This window comes from Buteo buteo, chromosome Z, assembly GCF_964188355.1.
Source record: "Buteo buteo chromosome Z, bButBut1.hap1.1, whole genome shotgun sequence".
NCBI classification, from domain to species: Eukaryota; Metazoa; Chordata; class Aves; order Accipitriformes; family Accipitridae; genus Buteo; species Buteo buteo.
Genome location: NC_134204.1, coordinates 10,255,266 through 10,274,350, shown reverse-complemented (window position 1 = coordinate 10,274,350; position 19,085 = coordinate 10,255,266). Strand labels below are relative to the sequence as shown.

At 45.0% G+C, this 19,085-nt stretch overlaps 1 protein-coding gene across 2 annotated transcripts; it reads left to right on the top strand.

Moving 5' to 3' along the window:
• The first annotated feature begins 666 nt into the window (after positions 1 to 666).
• On the top strand, positions 667 to 18,931 carry LOC142027046 (uncharacterized). 2 transcript variants are annotated; one of them, XM_075020630.1, is made up of 6 exons: positions 667 to 1,207; positions 11,728 to 12,195; positions 14,783 to 14,923; positions 15,345 to 15,413; positions 15,975 to 16,065; positions 16,425 to 18,931. In XM_075020630.1, the coding sequence occupies exons 1-6, from the start codon at positions 1,153 to 1,155 to the stop codon at positions 16,630 to 16,632; spliced, it is 1,032 nt and encodes a 343-aa protein (XP_074876731.1). In that variant the 5' UTR covers positions 667 to 1,152; the 3' UTR covers positions 16,633 to 18,931. The 2 variants fall into 2 exon arrangements, with proteins under 2 accessions (XP_074876731.1, XP_074876730.1); XM_075020629.1 differs by having other exon boundaries at positions 668 to 1,207; positions 11,725 to 12,195.
• Positions 18,932 to 19,085: the final 154 nt, after the last annotated feature.

Below are 19,085 nucleotides of genomic sequence, written 5' to 3'. Positions count from 1 at the left end.
CATCATCCCAGGGCTGGTCAGAGAGGGAACTGCACTTTTGCAAGGCTCTGACGTGAGCCCATGCCCTTGCATGGCTGCCGATGCTGTGCTGTTTTAATTTGACAGCTTGGCCTCTAAATGAAGCAGCTCCCAGCTCTCCAAGTGACTCCCGGTCTCATGGGCAGAGCTGGGACGTGTGACATTGGTGCCATCCAGGACTGGACCCCGAAAGTGAAAGTGAAGCCATCACTTTTATGTATTTTTATGCAAAAGTGTTGATGATATATCCAGATGAGAATGACCCCTGAGAGCAGGTTGGACAGACAAGTGCAGAGAGGATGTGGCTGAATGGGAGCATCTTGCTAGAAAAATTGTAACTCTGGTTTCCCTGCTGCTGTTTCACCCGATGATAGTCTTCGCTGCTGTCCCTTGGGGAGGGATGTGTGGTTTTCCCCCTGTGCAGAGCCCAAACTGATGCATGAAAAACCAAACTTGACCCAAGCAACTCTCAGGGCAAGGACCAGAGCAGACCCACATCAGGACCCTGCTCCCCGGCCAGGACCTCAGCTCCCCCATCCATCACCCACTGACTCCAGGACCCCCACAGCCAGTTTGCAAGGTTTTATCTCCACCATGACCTATAATGGTGCTTAAACTCATCTCGGTGGGAAAAATTCTCCCAAAATAGAAAATGACCCTTCGACAGCACAGCTGAGCATAGGGTTTCAGCAGACACATGCCATGCCCCTCCCAGCTCTCCTGCCAAACTTTGCCTTTTCTCGCCAGGCCAGCCCTGCATCCTCCTCTGCTCCCAGCCCTGGTGAAGGCAGCCCGCCAGGCTGCTTAGCATTCGGCTGTCATTGCTGGGAGCAACAGCGGCTGCTAAGGAGCCGAGCTCGGCAGCTGCGAGCATCTCGGTCCAGTGTCCCCACCATCCTGGCTCGTCATATGATTTCTCCTAAGGGATAGCCGCTCAGTGGAACTCTGTCTCCAAGCTGATCCTTTGCTGATAAGACAGTTGCCAAGTCTCCAGCGTCAAGACAAAAGAGGTTTTCTCTTCCCAGCAGGTTTTTTGCTGTGAATGACAGAGGAAGGGGGAAAAGCAAGCTGCCTGGCACTCCCCGTGGGCAAGAGGTTTTGGGGACTTCTTCCCCCTTACTGTGCTGGCAGACCATGGAGCTTTTCAGGCTGAGCCTGGGCTGTATTTGCCTCCTTCCTTGGCTTGAGGGTAAGTTTCTCCTCCTTCGGGGTAGCTGGAAACTGGGAAGTGAACTGCCTCCCAGGTTTTAACCTGCTTTCTTGCTGAAGTGTTGCTTGGGCTGCAAAGCTCTGAAACCACCAGCTGTAAAACAAGTGCCTATGGGCACATTTCAGGGCAGCATTTAAAATGGGATTAAACGCAGGGGTACAGGAGAGTGAGGGACAGGCTGGCAAGGTGCTGGGATAGTTTGGCCAGGGACACTGTGGCATCATGCCAGCTACTTTTATAAAGTGCTTTTAAACTGCTAAGAGTAGCAGATGAATAAACCTGCTCTGGGGGTGAGGCAGGCACTAAGTGACCTCCCAAGCACCCTGTTTGCTCCCTGCCCCAGTTGCTCCTTCCCAGTAGAGGCAAGTGGGCTCAGGGCATGCTGGCAGCATGGGAGAGGGTGGTGGGAAGGGGAGCAGGACCTCACTGCGTTAGTCCTGCTCCTGTGGCAGTTGGCTGGGAGTGGGATGTGCTGGGGAGCTGCGGAGTCTGCACTGCTCATGTCCATGGAGCAAACTTGGTAGTGGCTCATGTTAACATTCAGCTGCTTGCTGAGGTCGCTTGAATCCTGTATCCTGCCCGTACAAAGGAGCATTTTGAATCCAAGCAGCCTAGGTTTTGACATGCATGGGTAGATGAGGAAAGCAGAAGTCCTTCTGAGCATCATCCTGCAGAACCAGAGCAGTTCTGCCCACAAACAGCTACCTGGAAGCGGTGCTACCCACGGTCTTGCCTGTCCCATCATGGGTGGTAGGAAGCATCTATTTTCTTTAGAAATGGACAAAGCTCCTGAGCTAATAAGTAATTCCCTTTATATTTTGCTGTTATGCCTGAGATGACAGATTGAAAGGGACTCATTGAAATAAATCCCTGAAGTGCTTCAAGGCTCATTCAGTCCCTGAAGCTGCAAGGAAGAGAGCCCTACAGTTTTACAGGTTACCTGCTCAGAGCTTTTCAAGCTCCCTATGCCAGAGGACTACAACTATTTGGGCTGCACAGCTGGGAGGTTTATTCCTTAAAGACAAACCTCAGACTGGTGCTCTGACCAGCTACTTTCCATTCCCTGCTCCACGACCTCTAAGTGCGTGTTCCCTGGGCTACTTTGAGCGGCTAGCCCTCAGTTTTCTCTGCAGCCAGGTCAAAGGAGAGGTTTGTGCTCCTACAGATTTGACTTTTGCTCCATCTACTGCTGGTTTTTGCACCCCAAATCTTGCCAATTAAAGTAAAACCAGTGAACTGAATCTCTCATTTTTTTAAAGCTCCAGGCTGAGGGTATGTCACTGTACTAGTGAGAGGTGAGGATACATGTGCATCTTTTAAAAGTTACAGAAGATCTGCTTAGGACCTGGAGGTGACAGTATGGTGGGATGCCAGGAGAGCAGAACAGCCTTCAGGATCTTGCTCTTTCTCTTGGTCTAATACAGATCTTGTCCAGTGTTAGAAGAAACTGGTTCTTTACTGCTGCCACATGACAGGAGCCCCATTGCTATGTTTTATTAATAAATTAAGGAGGATCACAGGATATTTCCACAGGACATTTCTTTTCCTTTCCAGTGAAATGTTTTTGGTGCAATCGCATGATCGCCCATTGCATTTCAGCCAGACCACTGATAAAACAACTGTTTTGCAAGAAAGGAATTTATCTTCCCAATACCTGGCAATGCTCAAAGCAAGCTCAAAATACAGAGAGCAAAAATGTTCTTACTTGGGGCTGATCTGCCCCCACAGCAGCCTCTCCCCATCCCATCCTTCCTGGGGCTGCTGAGTTTTAAGGCTGCTGGCAGGACAGAAGTGCGTGCTCTCAACAGACCTTAGAGGGTCTGGAAACTGGAAATACTGGAATTGCGTAAGCTGTTCCTGACACTGGTTTCTTTGGAAAGTCCCTGCAAGCAGGGAGGGGGCTGAAATGTTTTTCTAAGAAGTCAAGCCTAGCAGTAACCCAGCGAGGTACCACAGGTGGTGGGAAGTCGGGCACCAGCAGGTTCTGTGCATATACAAGCAGAAAGAAAACGGCTGAAATAATACCACATTTAACACTGACTCAATTCTCATGCACTGAGTGTGAGGCTGGTGGTGGCTCTGCTTGGCATCCTGGCCCAGTCCCATATCTTGGGGGCCGCTGTCCTCCCCACCAAGCCGATACACAGTGCTGGCTGCTCCTTGACCCCTCACGCCCCACTCTCCTAAGACAGCCCTAAGCATCTCGCATTGAAGAGGCAGAAAGGCCAAGCTTATCTGATACTTCTCCTCTGTCATACACTTCTTCAGCCTCCAACTGTTTTCTAGTTGGGGGATTTCCTGACACTGGTGTGTTTAACTCTTCAGCCCTGAACACCGTGAGCCTTCCTTTGCTGCCCCTTGTCCCATCTGGGATCAGTCCTTAATCAGTCAGCCCCTGTCCATCCTCTCCAGACCTCTGGATTTTATAGACCTCCATCATAACCCACCAGGGACAGGTCTTCCCCACATGCATCAGCTTTGTGTAACCTTCACCAACCTCTCCTGCTTCCCACCATTTATCCATATGTCTTTCTATGCCAAAACCTTCCTTCTTTTCCTACAACTGCTCCACTCCCTTGGAGGCCTTTGCTGAGATACTTAGTCAGAAGTGGAACTTGCAGTAATGTGGAAAGCTATGAAGCCTTGTTGGTCAACCAAAAGCAAGATATTCTCCAGAAAGCAGCAGTGATTGGGAAAAAACACAGTCCAATCTGGTGGCCAGAAGCAACAGCTGGAAACTACTCTTGGAGAGACATGTTACTGGAAAATAATCTGAGTGATGACCAAGAAGTATTTGCAACCAGGTGCTTGCACTGGCAAGGTCTTTGCCAGCTAATTACTGGCAGTTACCGGTATGCTTTGTTGCCTTCTCTATAAAAATGACACAGCTTGATAAGAGTTGATCTGCTGCTTGAAGTGATGGAAATTGTGCTCCCATAAATCCAGAGCTCCCAGTTGCCAGGTAGCTGCTCACCCAGCTCTAGTTCTGCCTGTTCTGCTGGGCCCAGTGGGCAGACACCTGTTTGCTCACCAACAGGGACTCACCAGGCTCCATCTAGCATCATCCTCTCCGTAGGTAGATTGGCCACATCCACTGACCTGTCATGGACATTTGTCTCTAAACTTTACATCCAAGTATGCACAGTCATAGGCTGAGGGAGGACCAGGGCAAAATAAAGCTAACGTTGGTTCCAGTCAACAGCCTGTTTTGGAAAAAAATACCTAGTCTCACCTCCTGCCATGCTGGTCTTGGGCATGAAGCCAGGCATATAGACAACAGAGTGCCAATCTTACCGCTTCCCTGTGCACATCTGGATTTCCTGCCTTTAAACAAACACACCTGGGTCGCCACATTCCTCTTATGACAGCAAGTGCCTTCCAGCTGTTTTTAATTTCTTCATTCCATGGCCCTGGGCCAGACTCCTGTGCAGGCAGCACTGGGGCTTGCTCTCTTGGATGGAGGGACATCTTTTCATGAGAAGGTGTTACTGCTGGGCTGCATTCAAGTCTGCTCCTGCTTACTTATTCAAGGCCTTGTTTGTCCATACCTGACAGCATCTCAAGCTGCTTGCTTCAGCTAGATTCAATGTAATGTTCCTACAAGAGATCTTACAGGGCCATATCTTACACTGAGCTCCATCTGCATGGGGAACCCTCCTGCCTTAACTGGGAGCTTTCTTCTTCTGTTGCTGCATCTTCTCTATCTGCTCCTGGCCCTCTGTGGGAGGTAGAAACAGCCTGCCGAGCCCAGGGCAGCTCAGAAACAGCTTCTCATCCTGTTCAGAACAGACATCTGGCTGAGTTTTCACCCATGGCAGGGTGATAACTTCAGGCTATTGCAGCAAATTAGTCCTGCTGTTACTGCTAGTCACATGAAGGTCCATTCTGCTTTCATCCAACATCTTTCTAGACTGCCTGGTTTTGTAGTTGCGCTATAAACGCCCCACTCTAGTCCTGAATTTGAATCTGAGTAAGGGATTTTCTGGATAGAAAACATAGTAGTTCTGCATTACCAGCATGAGGCCCAGCAGCGAGGGCAGGGGAGGTGAGGTGCTGTGTTTGCCTGAAGGGAGAGGGTCTGATAGTCAGTACCAGGGTAGGGAGAGGTGTTGTCTGCGTCACCACAGTGTCTAAGCAGCTAAAGATGGCTTTCCGCAAAGTCTCTGGTTAATTTTTCTTCTTCTGGGCTGGGACCGTTTCTGGTAGGAGCTGGTCTCCTTCATGGATGTTTTTAGAGCTAGGACAGAGACCAAAATTGCTGGCAGGGCAACTTGAGAGGATAGGAGTCTTCCAAACCCTCTTCCCACCCGATGCCCCTTGAACTGCTGCAATAGTTCAACAAGACAAGGGTGTTACCGAAATCTCGGAATAAAGAACTTATCAACACCAATTTAGTGTAGATAAGCAGACACTTCTTTATTGACGGCCGGGTGCGCGGGTGAGTCCTCTCACGAACCATGCACACCTGTTACCAAAACAATACACCTTATATTGAACTTACTTATGCATATTCATGAGATTACAAAGACGTCATTTACATATTCATCAGATTTCCAGGAAATCATTTGCATATGTTAATGTCCATCACGCAGGCGCACTAAAGGTCTCTGGTGGTCTTCTAGAGTCCTCTGGTGGTCTTTTGTAGTCTTCCTCACTCGTCCGCTTCTTGACCTCTCAGGTGTTTCCAAGTACCAAACTGGTGTCCATAACGGTTTCCTTAGCCTTTAAAACAAACACTACAAGACTACCAATCTTTGTCAAAACTTCTGTGGTTAAATGATTTTGAACAATACTTAAATTCTTATGGTTACACATTATACATTTTCTAAGCTCCTAAGTTTCTAAGGCTACATTTCAAACTTAACACTCCCATACCTATGCTGCACAATTTTCTACTTTTTAGTCAAACCAAACTCTTCTATAATCAGATTTTAATTTCTTTTTTCTTGTTGTCTAAGTTCTCAATGTTCCTACTAGATGATTTTAGCCAATTTCTCCGGCCTTGGTACAGGGCTATACAGGGGATTTCACAACAGGTACTGGTTGGTGGTTAGATATATAAAATACAACATACATATGATTTTGCTAAACTATTAAAATTAAATATGATTTTACTAAAATATTTCCTATAACTCTATATTACTATTAATATGATTAACTCTAATCAATAACAAATCAGTGACCAATTAGTAACAAGGGGACACTAAATCCTGGGAGAGCTGATATTCAGAGGGAGTTACACAGGAAGGCAAACATATGTAATGTATATTAGAGTGGTGTGGGTCAGTCTCCACTGATGCATGCTCTGTAGAGAAGATATGATCTTTATCAGATATGACCTGCAGTGGCAAACAGTGGAGGCGGATTAACTTGAGCAGGAAACTCTCTGGTTTGTCTCACCATAACTCAGGCTATGGCACTACTGCTTCCAAGGTTTTTCAGCCACGGTGCATGTACTCCTAGTGCTGTGCTCATTTTGGGTGGAAGCAGCAGACACAGCTTGGAGACATTTCTCCAAGCCACTGTCTGGGGGGCTCGGGATGACCTGCTGTCATATGGTGGTACCCAAGAAGAGCCGTGTTTGGGAGCTCTTCTGGGCCGTGGGATGTCCCCATGAAGCAGTCCCTACAAGAGGTGCCATGGCTACGGCAGATGGATGCTTGCCTTTGAGGACAGGTAGAGGCAGAAAAAGGTAAATTCCTGACTGTGACTCAGTGGTCATCTCCCTACAGAAAACACCCACTTGGCAAGACAAATTGAGCTAATTAAAAGATTTTTCCAAGAGTTAAGAATCCCACTGGGGAGAGCAAAATAGGCCTAAGCCAATGCTGAGGTTCCCGGGTGACCTGGAGTGTTTTGGGAACCTCTGCTTGCTCAGCTCTGACTCACCCCTTCCCTCTGCAGAGACTTTAGAGGCAGCAACCCATCCCCAGACGATTTGCAAATGGCTTTTATCAAGCCATCACAGGCACTGCTGAGAAATGGCAGAAACTTTCCCAGCCAGACTGGGATTACTGGTAACCAAGGCTTTCCTGGTGGCATTACCTTAATTAGGAATGTTGCATGCTGTTGCTCCTAATCTTACAAGGAACAGCATGTCCCAAGGGTGGCCATGCTGCATAGAAGCAGGTGGCTATATTTGCTTGCTTTTCTTTCTTGTAACCAGACAGAGTGGCAGTATCATAGGACAAATGAGCTGCCATCGAGTGCCTTTGCTAGAAATTGTTTATTTTGTTCCTAAAAATACGAAGAGGCCAAAATGTTCAAGCATGAGCAGCTCAAAGCAGGCATCTGCTCAGGCTCTGTGCGTAAGGCTGGCATTTTCCAGAGATGCTGAGTGCCATCCCCAGGGAGTACTTTGGATGCTCTGCTCTCTCCAGGTTAACATTCCTAAAATGTTAGGGCTGTTGGCCTTATTTGCAGGGCTGCCGGACAGTGGGACTTGGCAGTGTTGGGGAAAAAAAGTCATTTTGTTTCCGGAGTAAGGATTCTTGGTGCCTGATGTGTATCCCAAAGTAAATATACTCCAGCGTTATTTGTGTGTCTACTCCTTATGACTGTGTGGGGTATGTGCAATGATTGCTGCCAGTTACCTGTATCTAATTGTAAGTTGCTCACTTAGACAGTGACATCTCAACGTCAGGAAAGCCATAATGTATGGGTAGTGGATGGTGAACCTGTATGATGGACACAGGTTCACATTCTTGGTTGGTAAGGATCATGCGAAACACCACAAGGAAAATCCTGCTGTTGATAGCCAGGCTTACAGAGAGCTCAATGTCACTGTCAATAGGGAAGACACCTGGACCACAGTTCAGAGGAAAAGTATTATGGCCCCAGCTTTGCTGCCACCCTCCCATGTAATGTTGAACCAAGCAAAGTTTAACTAGACCTCTGTTCCCAAGCTGTAAAATGGTGTTTATACTTTTGGACCTGAGGTATGGTGTGAAGATAAAAATCTATCAATAACTTGGTGTCATACACTACTGAGTAGCTGTAGAAATCTCAAAGGAAAGCACTTCAGTTGCAGTGTTGAGGTTCCTGAGCTCACATGTATTCCCATGGCAGATGGGCTGCCCTGGACCTTCAGTGGGGTGAGTCTCTGCAAATTGAGACCTGCATAAAACCAAGAAGGCTGGTAGAAAGGGGCAGCTCAAAAGTGCAAAAGGCTGGTAGATAACATGGGGGAACACGATGCTTGCTGCTAACGTGCAGGTAACACAGCGATTCTTTAGAGGGGAACATATACCATCCGGGACTGTACACAGAGAACAAAACACAAATCTGCTGGCTGGGTTAAACAGCAACACTTTTCAAAATTTAATAAAAAAATGAAACTTTCAAATGGACAGTCATTGCCAAGCAAGGAAAAGAAAAAACAGCAGAGATTCTGGCATGTTTAATAACAAAACCAATAATAAAACATATGAGAAAAAGATTTAGAGGAGCAACCTAGAGAGAGCATTAAAAAAACTACCAACAGAAACTTTCAAACATATCTGAAGTATGAACCTGGTGGGGTAAAGAGGTCAATAAATAACTGGTGTAAATGCAAGGACAACCAAAGCAGGGCAGTGTAGAAAGGCTGAATGAATTATCGGTTCCAGTGCTCACTTCAGACATGGTCAGCGAGGTACTCGCACAGCAGTCACTCTCTGCAGTCTGAAGAGTGTTATCGAACAAAATTGTCAACAGAGGAAGTTTCAAGGGAAAAAAAGATAAATAATGTGCGGCAAATGACTAGCCCAGATGGCATTCATAATGAGTTACAGGAAGCTAAAGATGACTTTTTTTAAACTTTTAGGGAGCATGTAAACTCTTATTTCAAGCCCCTTCAGCCCCAAAGGACTACATTACAGCAATTATGTCCCTCTTAAGAGGGATCCTTGCACAGCCTGGGAAAACACAGGCCACTAGGTTTGATTTTGGCATCAGGCAAGTCAGTGGAAACAAAGAACAGAATTTGCAGACAGATAAATATAAGAAAAGTCAATACAGTTTTTGTAGTGGGAATGCCTGACATCCATGATGGCATCAATTAGCATATAAATGGGATGAGTGGATCTAGAACTTGCGCTTGCGTTTGCAAAAGGCTTTTGATAAGATTCTTCCACCAAGGCCCTTAAGAAACTCCATTCTCATGGAGTAAGAGAAAGACTTAGCCCACAGGCTGGAACAAAAGAGGTGGAATAAGTTGACAATGATGACAGCAGAGTGAAGGTAGCAGCAGGTGCCAACAAAGATCAAAAGGGGTGAATAATGAAGCAAATAAGTTTGCTGATGGCACAAAATTATTAAGAATAATCAAAACTGAAGCTGACTGTGTGGAGCTGCAGAAGGAGCTCATGATACTGACTGACCAACAAAATGGTTTTTGAACTTCAGAGTTGAAAAATACAATGTAGTGTACACGGGCAAAATCATTTTAACCATAAATACCCAGCAATGCTCTCTTAACTAGTTGATACATTTAGGAAGGAGGCTGGTGTCCTTGCTGTCTTGAGTGAGCTCTTTACTTGGCTGGTTTTTACCCTCTTTCTGTATTAGCAAATGCTAATGTCCAGTGCTGGAGACAGGATACTGGGCTCAGCAGATATTTTATCTGACCCAGCACAGTTCTCATGTTCCCATTACATATTTATGCAGCTCTCAAATCATTATTTGGACAGGGGATTCTCCCAGTTGAGCTGAAGCAAAGAGGTGAGAATCCTGGATTCCAGGTCCTAGAAAAAAACACGGGGGGGGGCAGGGATTGTATTCATCCCTTTGGATTTTCTAAAAATTATGGGAGATTATATAGGAGACATTTCACCTGCCTTTGGAAGCTGGCAGAAACCCAGTCCCAAGGTGCATTAAACATCTTCTCTCCATCAAGCCCTCAATAAGAGGTAAAAAGGACAGGACTCACGAGTTGTCCACAGATCCCCCAGAAATTTAATTTCCACTTAGGCACATGGACTTGGCAGGAATTGCCTGGTTTGGTGGCTATCACAGGTCCATGAAACTCACTATCCTAGCATGGACACAGCCATCCTCATCTCAGAGCCAGCACAGGAGTCATACTGTGGTTTCTGGCTGCCTCTCCCCACGCATTCAGGCTGAGCAGAAAGCCCAGAGCTGTTTCTGATTTAACAACCCGCAGGCATTATTAATCTAGCAGACCTCTAGAACTTCCTGAGAAAAGACATAAGAGCTCTTTTAAGCTATTGTTCATACCCTTGGTATTGTGTACTGACTTCTGTTTAGACTGTCATTAGTTTTTTCATGTACTGAGCCAAATACTTGCTGCCAGGGAAAAGTATTGTTCTTTGCTTTGGGAGGGGAAACTCTGCAGAAATAGTTGTTTAGATAAACATCAGTGTTCTTGTCTAACATCACTTTTTGGACTCGTCTTACTCTTTATGCTTAATACTGTATGCTGATAGGGCTTTTATAACTCTGGGTCCTGGCGAAAAGAGGAAAAAAAAGACTGCAAAAGCTCAGAGTTACCATGTGTTACTTGTAATTAAAATTAAAATATTTCTCAGAATGTGCAGAAACTTGAAACTTTTATTTCTATCCCTCTGCCTTACGCATAAAATACACAGCAGAAGGTACACCCGCGTCAGTGACAGATGGTTTAGCATTTAACATTTTGCTCAGAATGTTCACAGGCCACACCTGATGATTTTGTACTGAAAACAGGGGCATTTGTCCAGCTAACAGGATGATATCCATCCTAAGTTATCAGAGATGTTGGGACCCATTGCTATTAAAAGTAATTACAGAAATTCCTTCAAACTGTGTGTCTCCTGTGGGGTGGCTGTGACATCTTTCTCTTACAAAGGGATCGTTAAAAATGGTACCTTCATGCCTGGGGAGCACAGACCAATGTCAGGTGTGCTAAACCCAAGTTCATTCCAATATTTAGATGAGCCATCAGCCAAGTACTTCCAGACTTCTGACAGGGTATGGTTTTATCCTGGTGTTGCTGTAGTATCACCAGAAGCCAATTAATTGAAATAGTAGCCCAAGGTGACTTAACTGGCCCCAGATGAATAGCACCTGGGGAATTCAGGAGTTTCAATTGCTTTTCTTGTAAGAAAGATTTGATCCAGATAGGGGCAAAAAAACCCCAAACCATCCAATTATTTTGGAGGTAGGAAAGGATGAGTACCTATTTAAAGCTATAATCAGTTGAAATAGTGAATTAAATATATATAGGTAGATATTTCATAAACAGCACAACTTTTCCCCCATTAGTTACATGGCTTACTTATGTCATTGTTATTTTACTCTAGTATTGCTCCTTGCTATTTGCACACCCTGTGTTTTAAAGAAATATCATTCTGGGGAATTAGAAACCTGGGGGTACTGTTTATCTGGGCATGCCTATCCAGGAAAGGACAGGTGGGTTATGTCTCCCCTTCCCCAGGCCATTTACAACATCTAGCGCTCAGAAGATGTGTTTGCCTCAGACACGCACAGTACTAAACCATGCTCTGATTGTACCACAGTAGCAGAGGGACAAGGCTTCCTCATAAGGAACACCCGGCTGGAAAAGTGCATTCGGGTCTCCCACCACGAGACCAATGGCATCAGCCTGACCAACTGCAAGGCGGACTCCCAGCAGCAGCAGTGGAGCTGGGACTCCGCCACCAGGACCATCATCAGCCTTCAAACGAAGCAGTGCTTGTCGGCCCAAAAGACCCAGAAGCATGCTGTGGTCAAGATGGAGCCCTGCGGGGACTGGGAACGCCAAGCATGGTCCTGCAGCAAGAAGGGACACGTGACTCTGCAGAGCTTGGGCTTCCACCTCAGCACCAAGGAAGGAGGCCACAAGGTCTTTGTCTCAAGGGAGAAGGACAAATTCAGCCGGTGGAAGACTTTAGCAGATGAGACCATCTGTGCTGCTGCGCAGACAGCAGCTCCGAGGCCCAGCAAACCAAGGCAACAAGCTATAGACACACGTGTGTGGATCTATGAAAGTAAGATGAGGTAGATTTAGCATCAGATAACATCTAACCTTATGTCTCTTCCAAGCCACCTAACACCAGGCTTGCATCCATCATTCTAACTCATGTTCATTTTGGCCCCATCTGGAGAGACACCAAATGGCTCTGAGTCAGCGCAACTACTTGTTACCACGGGTTTCCAGTAGTTGCTGTTCTGTGTTTTCCAGAAAGCACACAACACCTTACAGGATCAGGTCTCTAAACCCCAGCTGCATTTCTGATGACAGGCAAAAGTCAAGTATTTTGGAAAGTTCATCTGAGTTGGTGCCCAGAGCTAAGAATAGTTGGAATTGCTCGAGCCTCTGAGTCCAAAACAACCAAGGAAGTTCCATAAAGTCAAGCACTTAAGACTTTGAAGGGGCTTTTGGTAGTTTGTACTTTGGGATGTCATTTTTGGTAACAAGAAAACTGGAGGCAGCTGAAAACCTCTTTTAAACTTGTATGAATTATTGAGAAGCAGCTATATTTGAAATGAGAAATTGTTGCTTCAGTTTCTAAGCAACACATTACAGACCCCAACAGTGCAGTTTTCACTATTGAAACCACAGTTCTAACCTTCATCCCGTGCTCTCATGATCCTCAAAAGTGAACCTTGCTCCTGGTGCCTGATGTAGCCATAAAGACACTAGTGAACACAGCAAGTAGTGGGAGGTAGTTAAAGCACTGCCCTCCCTTTGCATTAAGAAGATCTAGAACATGACATCAAAAGTTACAAAAAAATCTGTTTTATATTATCAGTTTCATGGCCTTGGCCTCTGCTAAAAAGAATCTAATCGCTGCCTTCATGAGTGTTCACTATCCCCTGCCTAGACTGGACACAAAAAGGGTAGAAATTCGAGTCCTGTCATACTTTTAGGTGTTGGACACCAGGCTAACAGACATCAGGCATGGTCATTGCACCAAGATGTGACTGTCACCATTTGTCAGATCGCCAGTGAAGCCCATTGAGGACCACTGATCATTCATGGTCCAGTCTGTTTCCCTATTTCATTTAGTCCCTTATGCAAAGAAAGGTGGCTTCAGGACTTTTCTTGTATAGTTGTGTGCAGAACTGAGACCTGAAAATCACACTCAATTCCTCCCTTCACCCTCTCCTCCTCTCCCTTATTCCACTCCAGGGACTAGAAGAGAGCTGGTGTTTGTAATGACTTTTCTGTGTTTGCCCACTCTGTAGGTGATGAGGTTACCAACCTTCCTCAGGGGAAATTAATTCCCTTACATGAGGCTATTCCTTACCTTAAGGCTTGATAGCCCCAGTGAGATTTTCAGCTTTACAGAAATGAGTAAAGAGAAAATGTGATGAATCTGGTTGGCATAAGCAAACAGATTATGAGTATAAACTTTTGACATACAGAGGCTATATGTAATTTGAAATAGAAAGAGATACAACAGCTTTTTTGGCTGTCATGTGCAGATAAGATGGCCTTTTTACTGAGGTTTTTAATTAGCCAACTAGAAGGTTAACATGTAATTATCACAGTAGTCACAAGTGTTAGAGTTTGTTTAACATGAAGGTAAAAACAGCCAATACAAATTAAATACCATAATAAGCTAGTTAAATATAGGCTAGGAAATGCATGGAACATTTAAGATATGGGAAAAAGGCATGTGAAAAGGGCGTTGCATTCCCCAAGGCAATGTTCTTGGCAGTCTAGGGCTGCCTTGGAGCCAGGCTCCCCAAATAAGGCTGCAAGGGTAAACACAGAGCAGGCTTTGAATCAGGTTGTGCCAGTTAGTGTGTCCTGTGCAAACTGATAATTTTCCTATCAAACCCATGAGTCTACTGGAGGGAACCTCTGACTACTGGGTAACAACATCAAAGTCCTATGCGTTTGTTTATGCCTTTCTTATCCAAGTTTCAGCTGACCATTGACAGACAACTTTTACTTTGATGGGTTATTTGCTCAATAAATTACACCCGTGTCCCTGTGGATGATTGTGCCACAGGAAGGGATGGGGTTGGGATAAGCAGCGGGGAGCCCTGCAGATATGGGTTTCTTGATCATGCCACATGCATCAGTGCAGGGCAGGGGTGACTATTACTGCCACAAGATTTCCCATAACTGCCCCTCTAGCAGTAATTGCTACACCACATACCCCACTTCTGCAATAAGACTGGCAAGGCAAAGCATGCCGTTGAGCCTTGCAAGAGGTACGGACTATTTACCACCCTTTTGATCCCATTTCTTCATCTGCTGTGCTGGTAATACCTGTGATGCTTCCACTTGCCTCTTCCTCACACCTCATCCTTTTAACAGCTGGTGTTGCACTCGTACTTTTTAGACCAATGACCTTACTTACCACCAGAAAACAAGCTCTGCTTTGGCTGTGGATTCCATCTTGAAAGGTTAATTTCATCTTTGAAATCTGTGAGAATTGAAGGCCCCTGATGCACAGGAGGATGTGATCGCTATTGCACCAAGTCCTGTTTGCCTTGCAGGGTAGAGGACTAACACAACAGGGCTGGGTTCCCTTCACTTGCCAGGCATTAAGTGTATCCAGGTTTCCGTACAAAAAGTAAATGATAATCACACACATCTTTGCTTTATTTCCTTCCAAGGTAAAACCATTGATTCATCAAAGATCGATGCCATGGACAGAGAGCCTTCTGTAAGCTTGACTGACCCACCTCTGGCTAACAAGTTTAACAGCACAGTGTCTCCAGTGAAGACCAAACAGCCATACCTCCCAGTAAACGAGGGTGAGCACTTTTTTTTTCTGAATGCATATGTGAGAACCGCAGGAAATAAAGCGTGGGCGGCATCTAGAGATTACTCAAGTATTTTCAGTAGTGGTAAGTACCCGAGTACTTCTGAAGAACTTCCATGTGTACCACTGACTAGTTCAAGGCTTTGCTCTCACACAACACGTTGAAGTGCTTGCCTTGACAAGTGGTTCAGTGACACAGCCATAGTCTTAACCTGGAGGCATGGCCATCAGACGTTCTAGGAGCAAAAAGTATCTGTGGCTGGGGAACGCTGATGAACAAGAAAGATTCCTTTCCCTTCCAGCTCCATACAAAGGGGATTTGTAGTTACAGTGCAGCCCCAGGAGGAAGTTGGAGCTTCCTCCAGTCCAACAGTAGAAGCTGCTAATCTGAGTCTCTCTGTTTCTTCCCCCAGATTCTTCCCACAATCACTCTAAAAAGCACCATGGAAATCGAGGGAAAAATGCTGGGTCCAGACTTGCAGGTAGGTCCAGGCATCAGCCAGAGGACGAAAAGACCAGGTCGATGAAAGTTCATCAGTGCCCCTGACCTTCCCATCAATACAGAGTTACATTCCCCTGAGTCCCACTGAGGATGCTCAGTAGGGAGCAAGGGTACCAAATTACCTGTCAGAAAAGCTTCTTTTAAAGATTAAACAAATCTCCCCAGGCCTGGAGTACAAAAGTGAGTAACAACATGCAAACACTTTGTCCCTGCTCACCAGGAGACATAGATACCCACTAGCACCAGTGCCTTCCCCCAGCCCTTCTTATTGCGTACCAAATAGCTGCAGAGTGGAGAAGCTTGAATAGTTATCATCTTCCTAGCAAGAAAGAAAACCTTTTTGTGGCCATTTTCAATAGAGGGATGCTGTGCAGTGTAAAGTAACTGTAACATGTTGATCTTATGGACAAAGCATTTTTCCTGTTACCTGCTAGTCTTCAGGGACATTACAGGTGGTTTTTGTGGCAGTCGTGGCTATTGCATAAGAACAGGGATAGGTTCTTCAGTAAACGCATGATTGTTTTCTATGACATCCTTTCAGGCACCAACTGGAAGACAGCCATGCTGGTCCTCAGCCCCTTGGCATTCATACTGGGATTAATAATACTGACACTCAATGTTCATTACAACAAGTAAGTGAGATTCAGGTTCATTCAGTTGCCACTTCCCTGTCCAGCATTTCAAAACAAAAGTCTTGATCTTGGCATCCTTCCCCATCCCACACCTGAAGTGTCTGGCTCTGAGCAGATGGGTCTGCTCACCCATGATGTCACCCTTGATGATTTCTCCTCTCTGCCACCCTGCTTGTCCCTCCCACTCACTATCCCATGTAAATGCAGCTGCTAATGTTGGCTCCTCCTGTCCTACACACCTCATGCCATCCCTGAAGGTTTAGGGAATGTGGGCACCATGGTTGATGAACCAGTTGGCATGGAGAAGCAACCAAGTGACAGGCAGACCCAGTTACGCACCTTCTTCTTTCTTCTGCTAGGAAGAAGAAAATCCTCTCTGCTCTGAAGAGCTCCCCAGCCAACAGCAGCAGAGCTGACTTACGGGAGCCATCTCCCTTACGAAGAGGTCCCCAGCCGTACCTTCCACCATCTCGCTCCCCTTCCTTGAGGCATGGAGAGATCCTCATTGAGTGGAAAGATGGGACTGTCAGTCCTCTTTTTGATAATGCCAATTATCAAATGGACTAGCACCAAAATAATGGAGCTGTTGTTGCATCCAGTGTCACTCTTCCCACCAGGAAGAGTGCCACCACAGCCGATCTCCTCCCTAGCCTTGCTGTTCTGACAGGGAGTTGTAAAGCACTGTTTGGGGGTTTTTTAACACTTGAGAACAATCTTGCACAGCACAAGGGTGAAGCAAGCAGAGCAGATTGTTTGGTTTGTACAGGCACACACTGCTTAGCTCTTCCAGAGCTGGTTTAACCCATAACAAAACCCTGATTTAGCTAAATGAAGCCGAGACTCTTGCCAGCTGCAACTGCCCATTGCCCTGAAATTCTAGAGTTACTGAGCGTATGAGAAAGTAAATCCTTGGAGACAAGGTGTAAGGTGCAAAACAGAAGTCCTGATGATCCTTAAATCCTTTTAAAGATAAAACTAGCTGCCAACAGACACAGAAGGCTGTCAGTTACTTTGTCAGTGTGAGAACATTAACTAATAAGCACTGCCTTCAGGACTCAAAAAGATTGAAGACTCTCCTCCAGATATCTGCCAAAATACTTCCCCCACTAAGTTATCAATTAAGTAACATCAAGTCATTTTTCTAACTTAAAAGGTAGCGCTCCATCATTCCCTCTGTACCACTGCAAGAGTCCTGCTGACATAGTATGTCTCTCTCAAAATCTTTCCATATTTAGGATGTATTAGATCTTATTATCATACACATCCCCTTTCTTTATGTAGAATGACAAGTAATGTTGTTAATGTTTGTCAGGGATATTACATTATCCCGCCATTTTATACCAGCTTCTCTGATTTCCTATAGTCATATGGAATAGTCAATGAACAGATATTTTGCTCCCATCTAGAGCAGTAATACAGTTTTTTCTAGAAAGGAGTAAGGCACTGTTTTCAGCCTTTACACTTCCTGTTTGAGCATAATTACCTGTGACCGTCACACTCAATCCTGATCTTTCCTCAGTGAAACCTGTAATGTCTTAGTGCTTTCCTAATATTCATGAATTTATGCTTTCCTTCTCTCTGATCTTGTGATGATGTAAACCGTTAATCATGGCTATAAATCAGGAGAAAGAAATACTAACACCAGGAAATCACAAGTATGAGCTGCATCAGTGTATTTGTTCAGTAGAGCAAGGGAAACCATATCCTAACCTGTCTCTTACTCGGACTTAAACTTAACACTTTTCACTTTACCTAAATTAAGTTGTTGTGCTATTTCTGTGGAGCTTGTACTTCTCTAGAGTTTGTTTTTATTTAATGCAAGGCAGAAGTAAGGTCTCCAGGGAATTTAAAGTCTCTTGATTTCTTTTTTTTTAATTTATTTTTAAACATAGATCACAGCCTGATAAAAAGTTAACTGCCACGAGATACTATTATGACCAAAAGCTTAGCTGTTCTCAAGAAAGAAAATACAAACCTTATTGGTTCAGGGCATAAAAATCATAGAGGTTGGAAAGAAATGTCTTCTCCAGGCAGATTATTCCATAATTATTTACTGGAGGGTTTCCCACACACTCCTTGGGAAAGTATTTTACTACTAGACATGGGCAGAGGAAGAACTCTTTCTTCACCAGTGAGCAGTGAACACTAACAAGAGTCAGAATTAAATTCTGACTTTCCAGTGTTTCCACCTTAAGACAAATCCAGAGACTTTCAGGTCAAGTTTCAAAATGCATAAGCACCATTTTACACACAAAATCTGTGGGAATACATTCTCTACATAAATTGCTCAAAATGCACACGCAGTGCCTCACCAATTATCACAGCTACATCCCTTGTACATTTTTCTACCACAATTAAGATGCCCACCTTTGAAATTTTGTCCAAGGAGCACATCACCTTACAGCACTTGTTACCCTCCAAAACACTGACACACTTTGGGAACACTATGTATGCAGTGCCACTACAATGCAAATACTTGAGTTCAGCTAATGTTGTGCTTTCCAAAGCAACAAGTGCTTATGTTCACTACTGCTGAATGGGCAAAACAGATGACTTGTTAATGACTCTATAATTCATACTTAATATGCTAATCTTGCTCATAAACATGAAGGCAGTAACACCATTGTTTACATAGCACTGATTAAATGGTAGCTCAAACAATAATGAAAAAATAAGACTGTGAAGCAGCACAGGCTTTTAACTATTTTCTTCCCCTCTCTTTTACTGGTTATCTTTTAGTTACTTCTCACTGGTTTGCCTACATCAAATGCTAGATACCAAATTTTCCAAGGTGTGGACAGAGGAGCTGAAGGTGTGAGTCTTTATAACAAGAGATCTTAAAAAGCACATTAGCCAAACATCATCCATAAAGGAAGACTCCAAAATAGCCGATTCTGCCCTAGGGCTTGACCAGGTGACAGTGGGAGACACCTTCCATCCTCTGCTCTAAAGCTAGCTGAGAAACACTCAGAGCAATCACACAACCTATGTGCTGTTCACTCTCTGCCATCACCTGAATG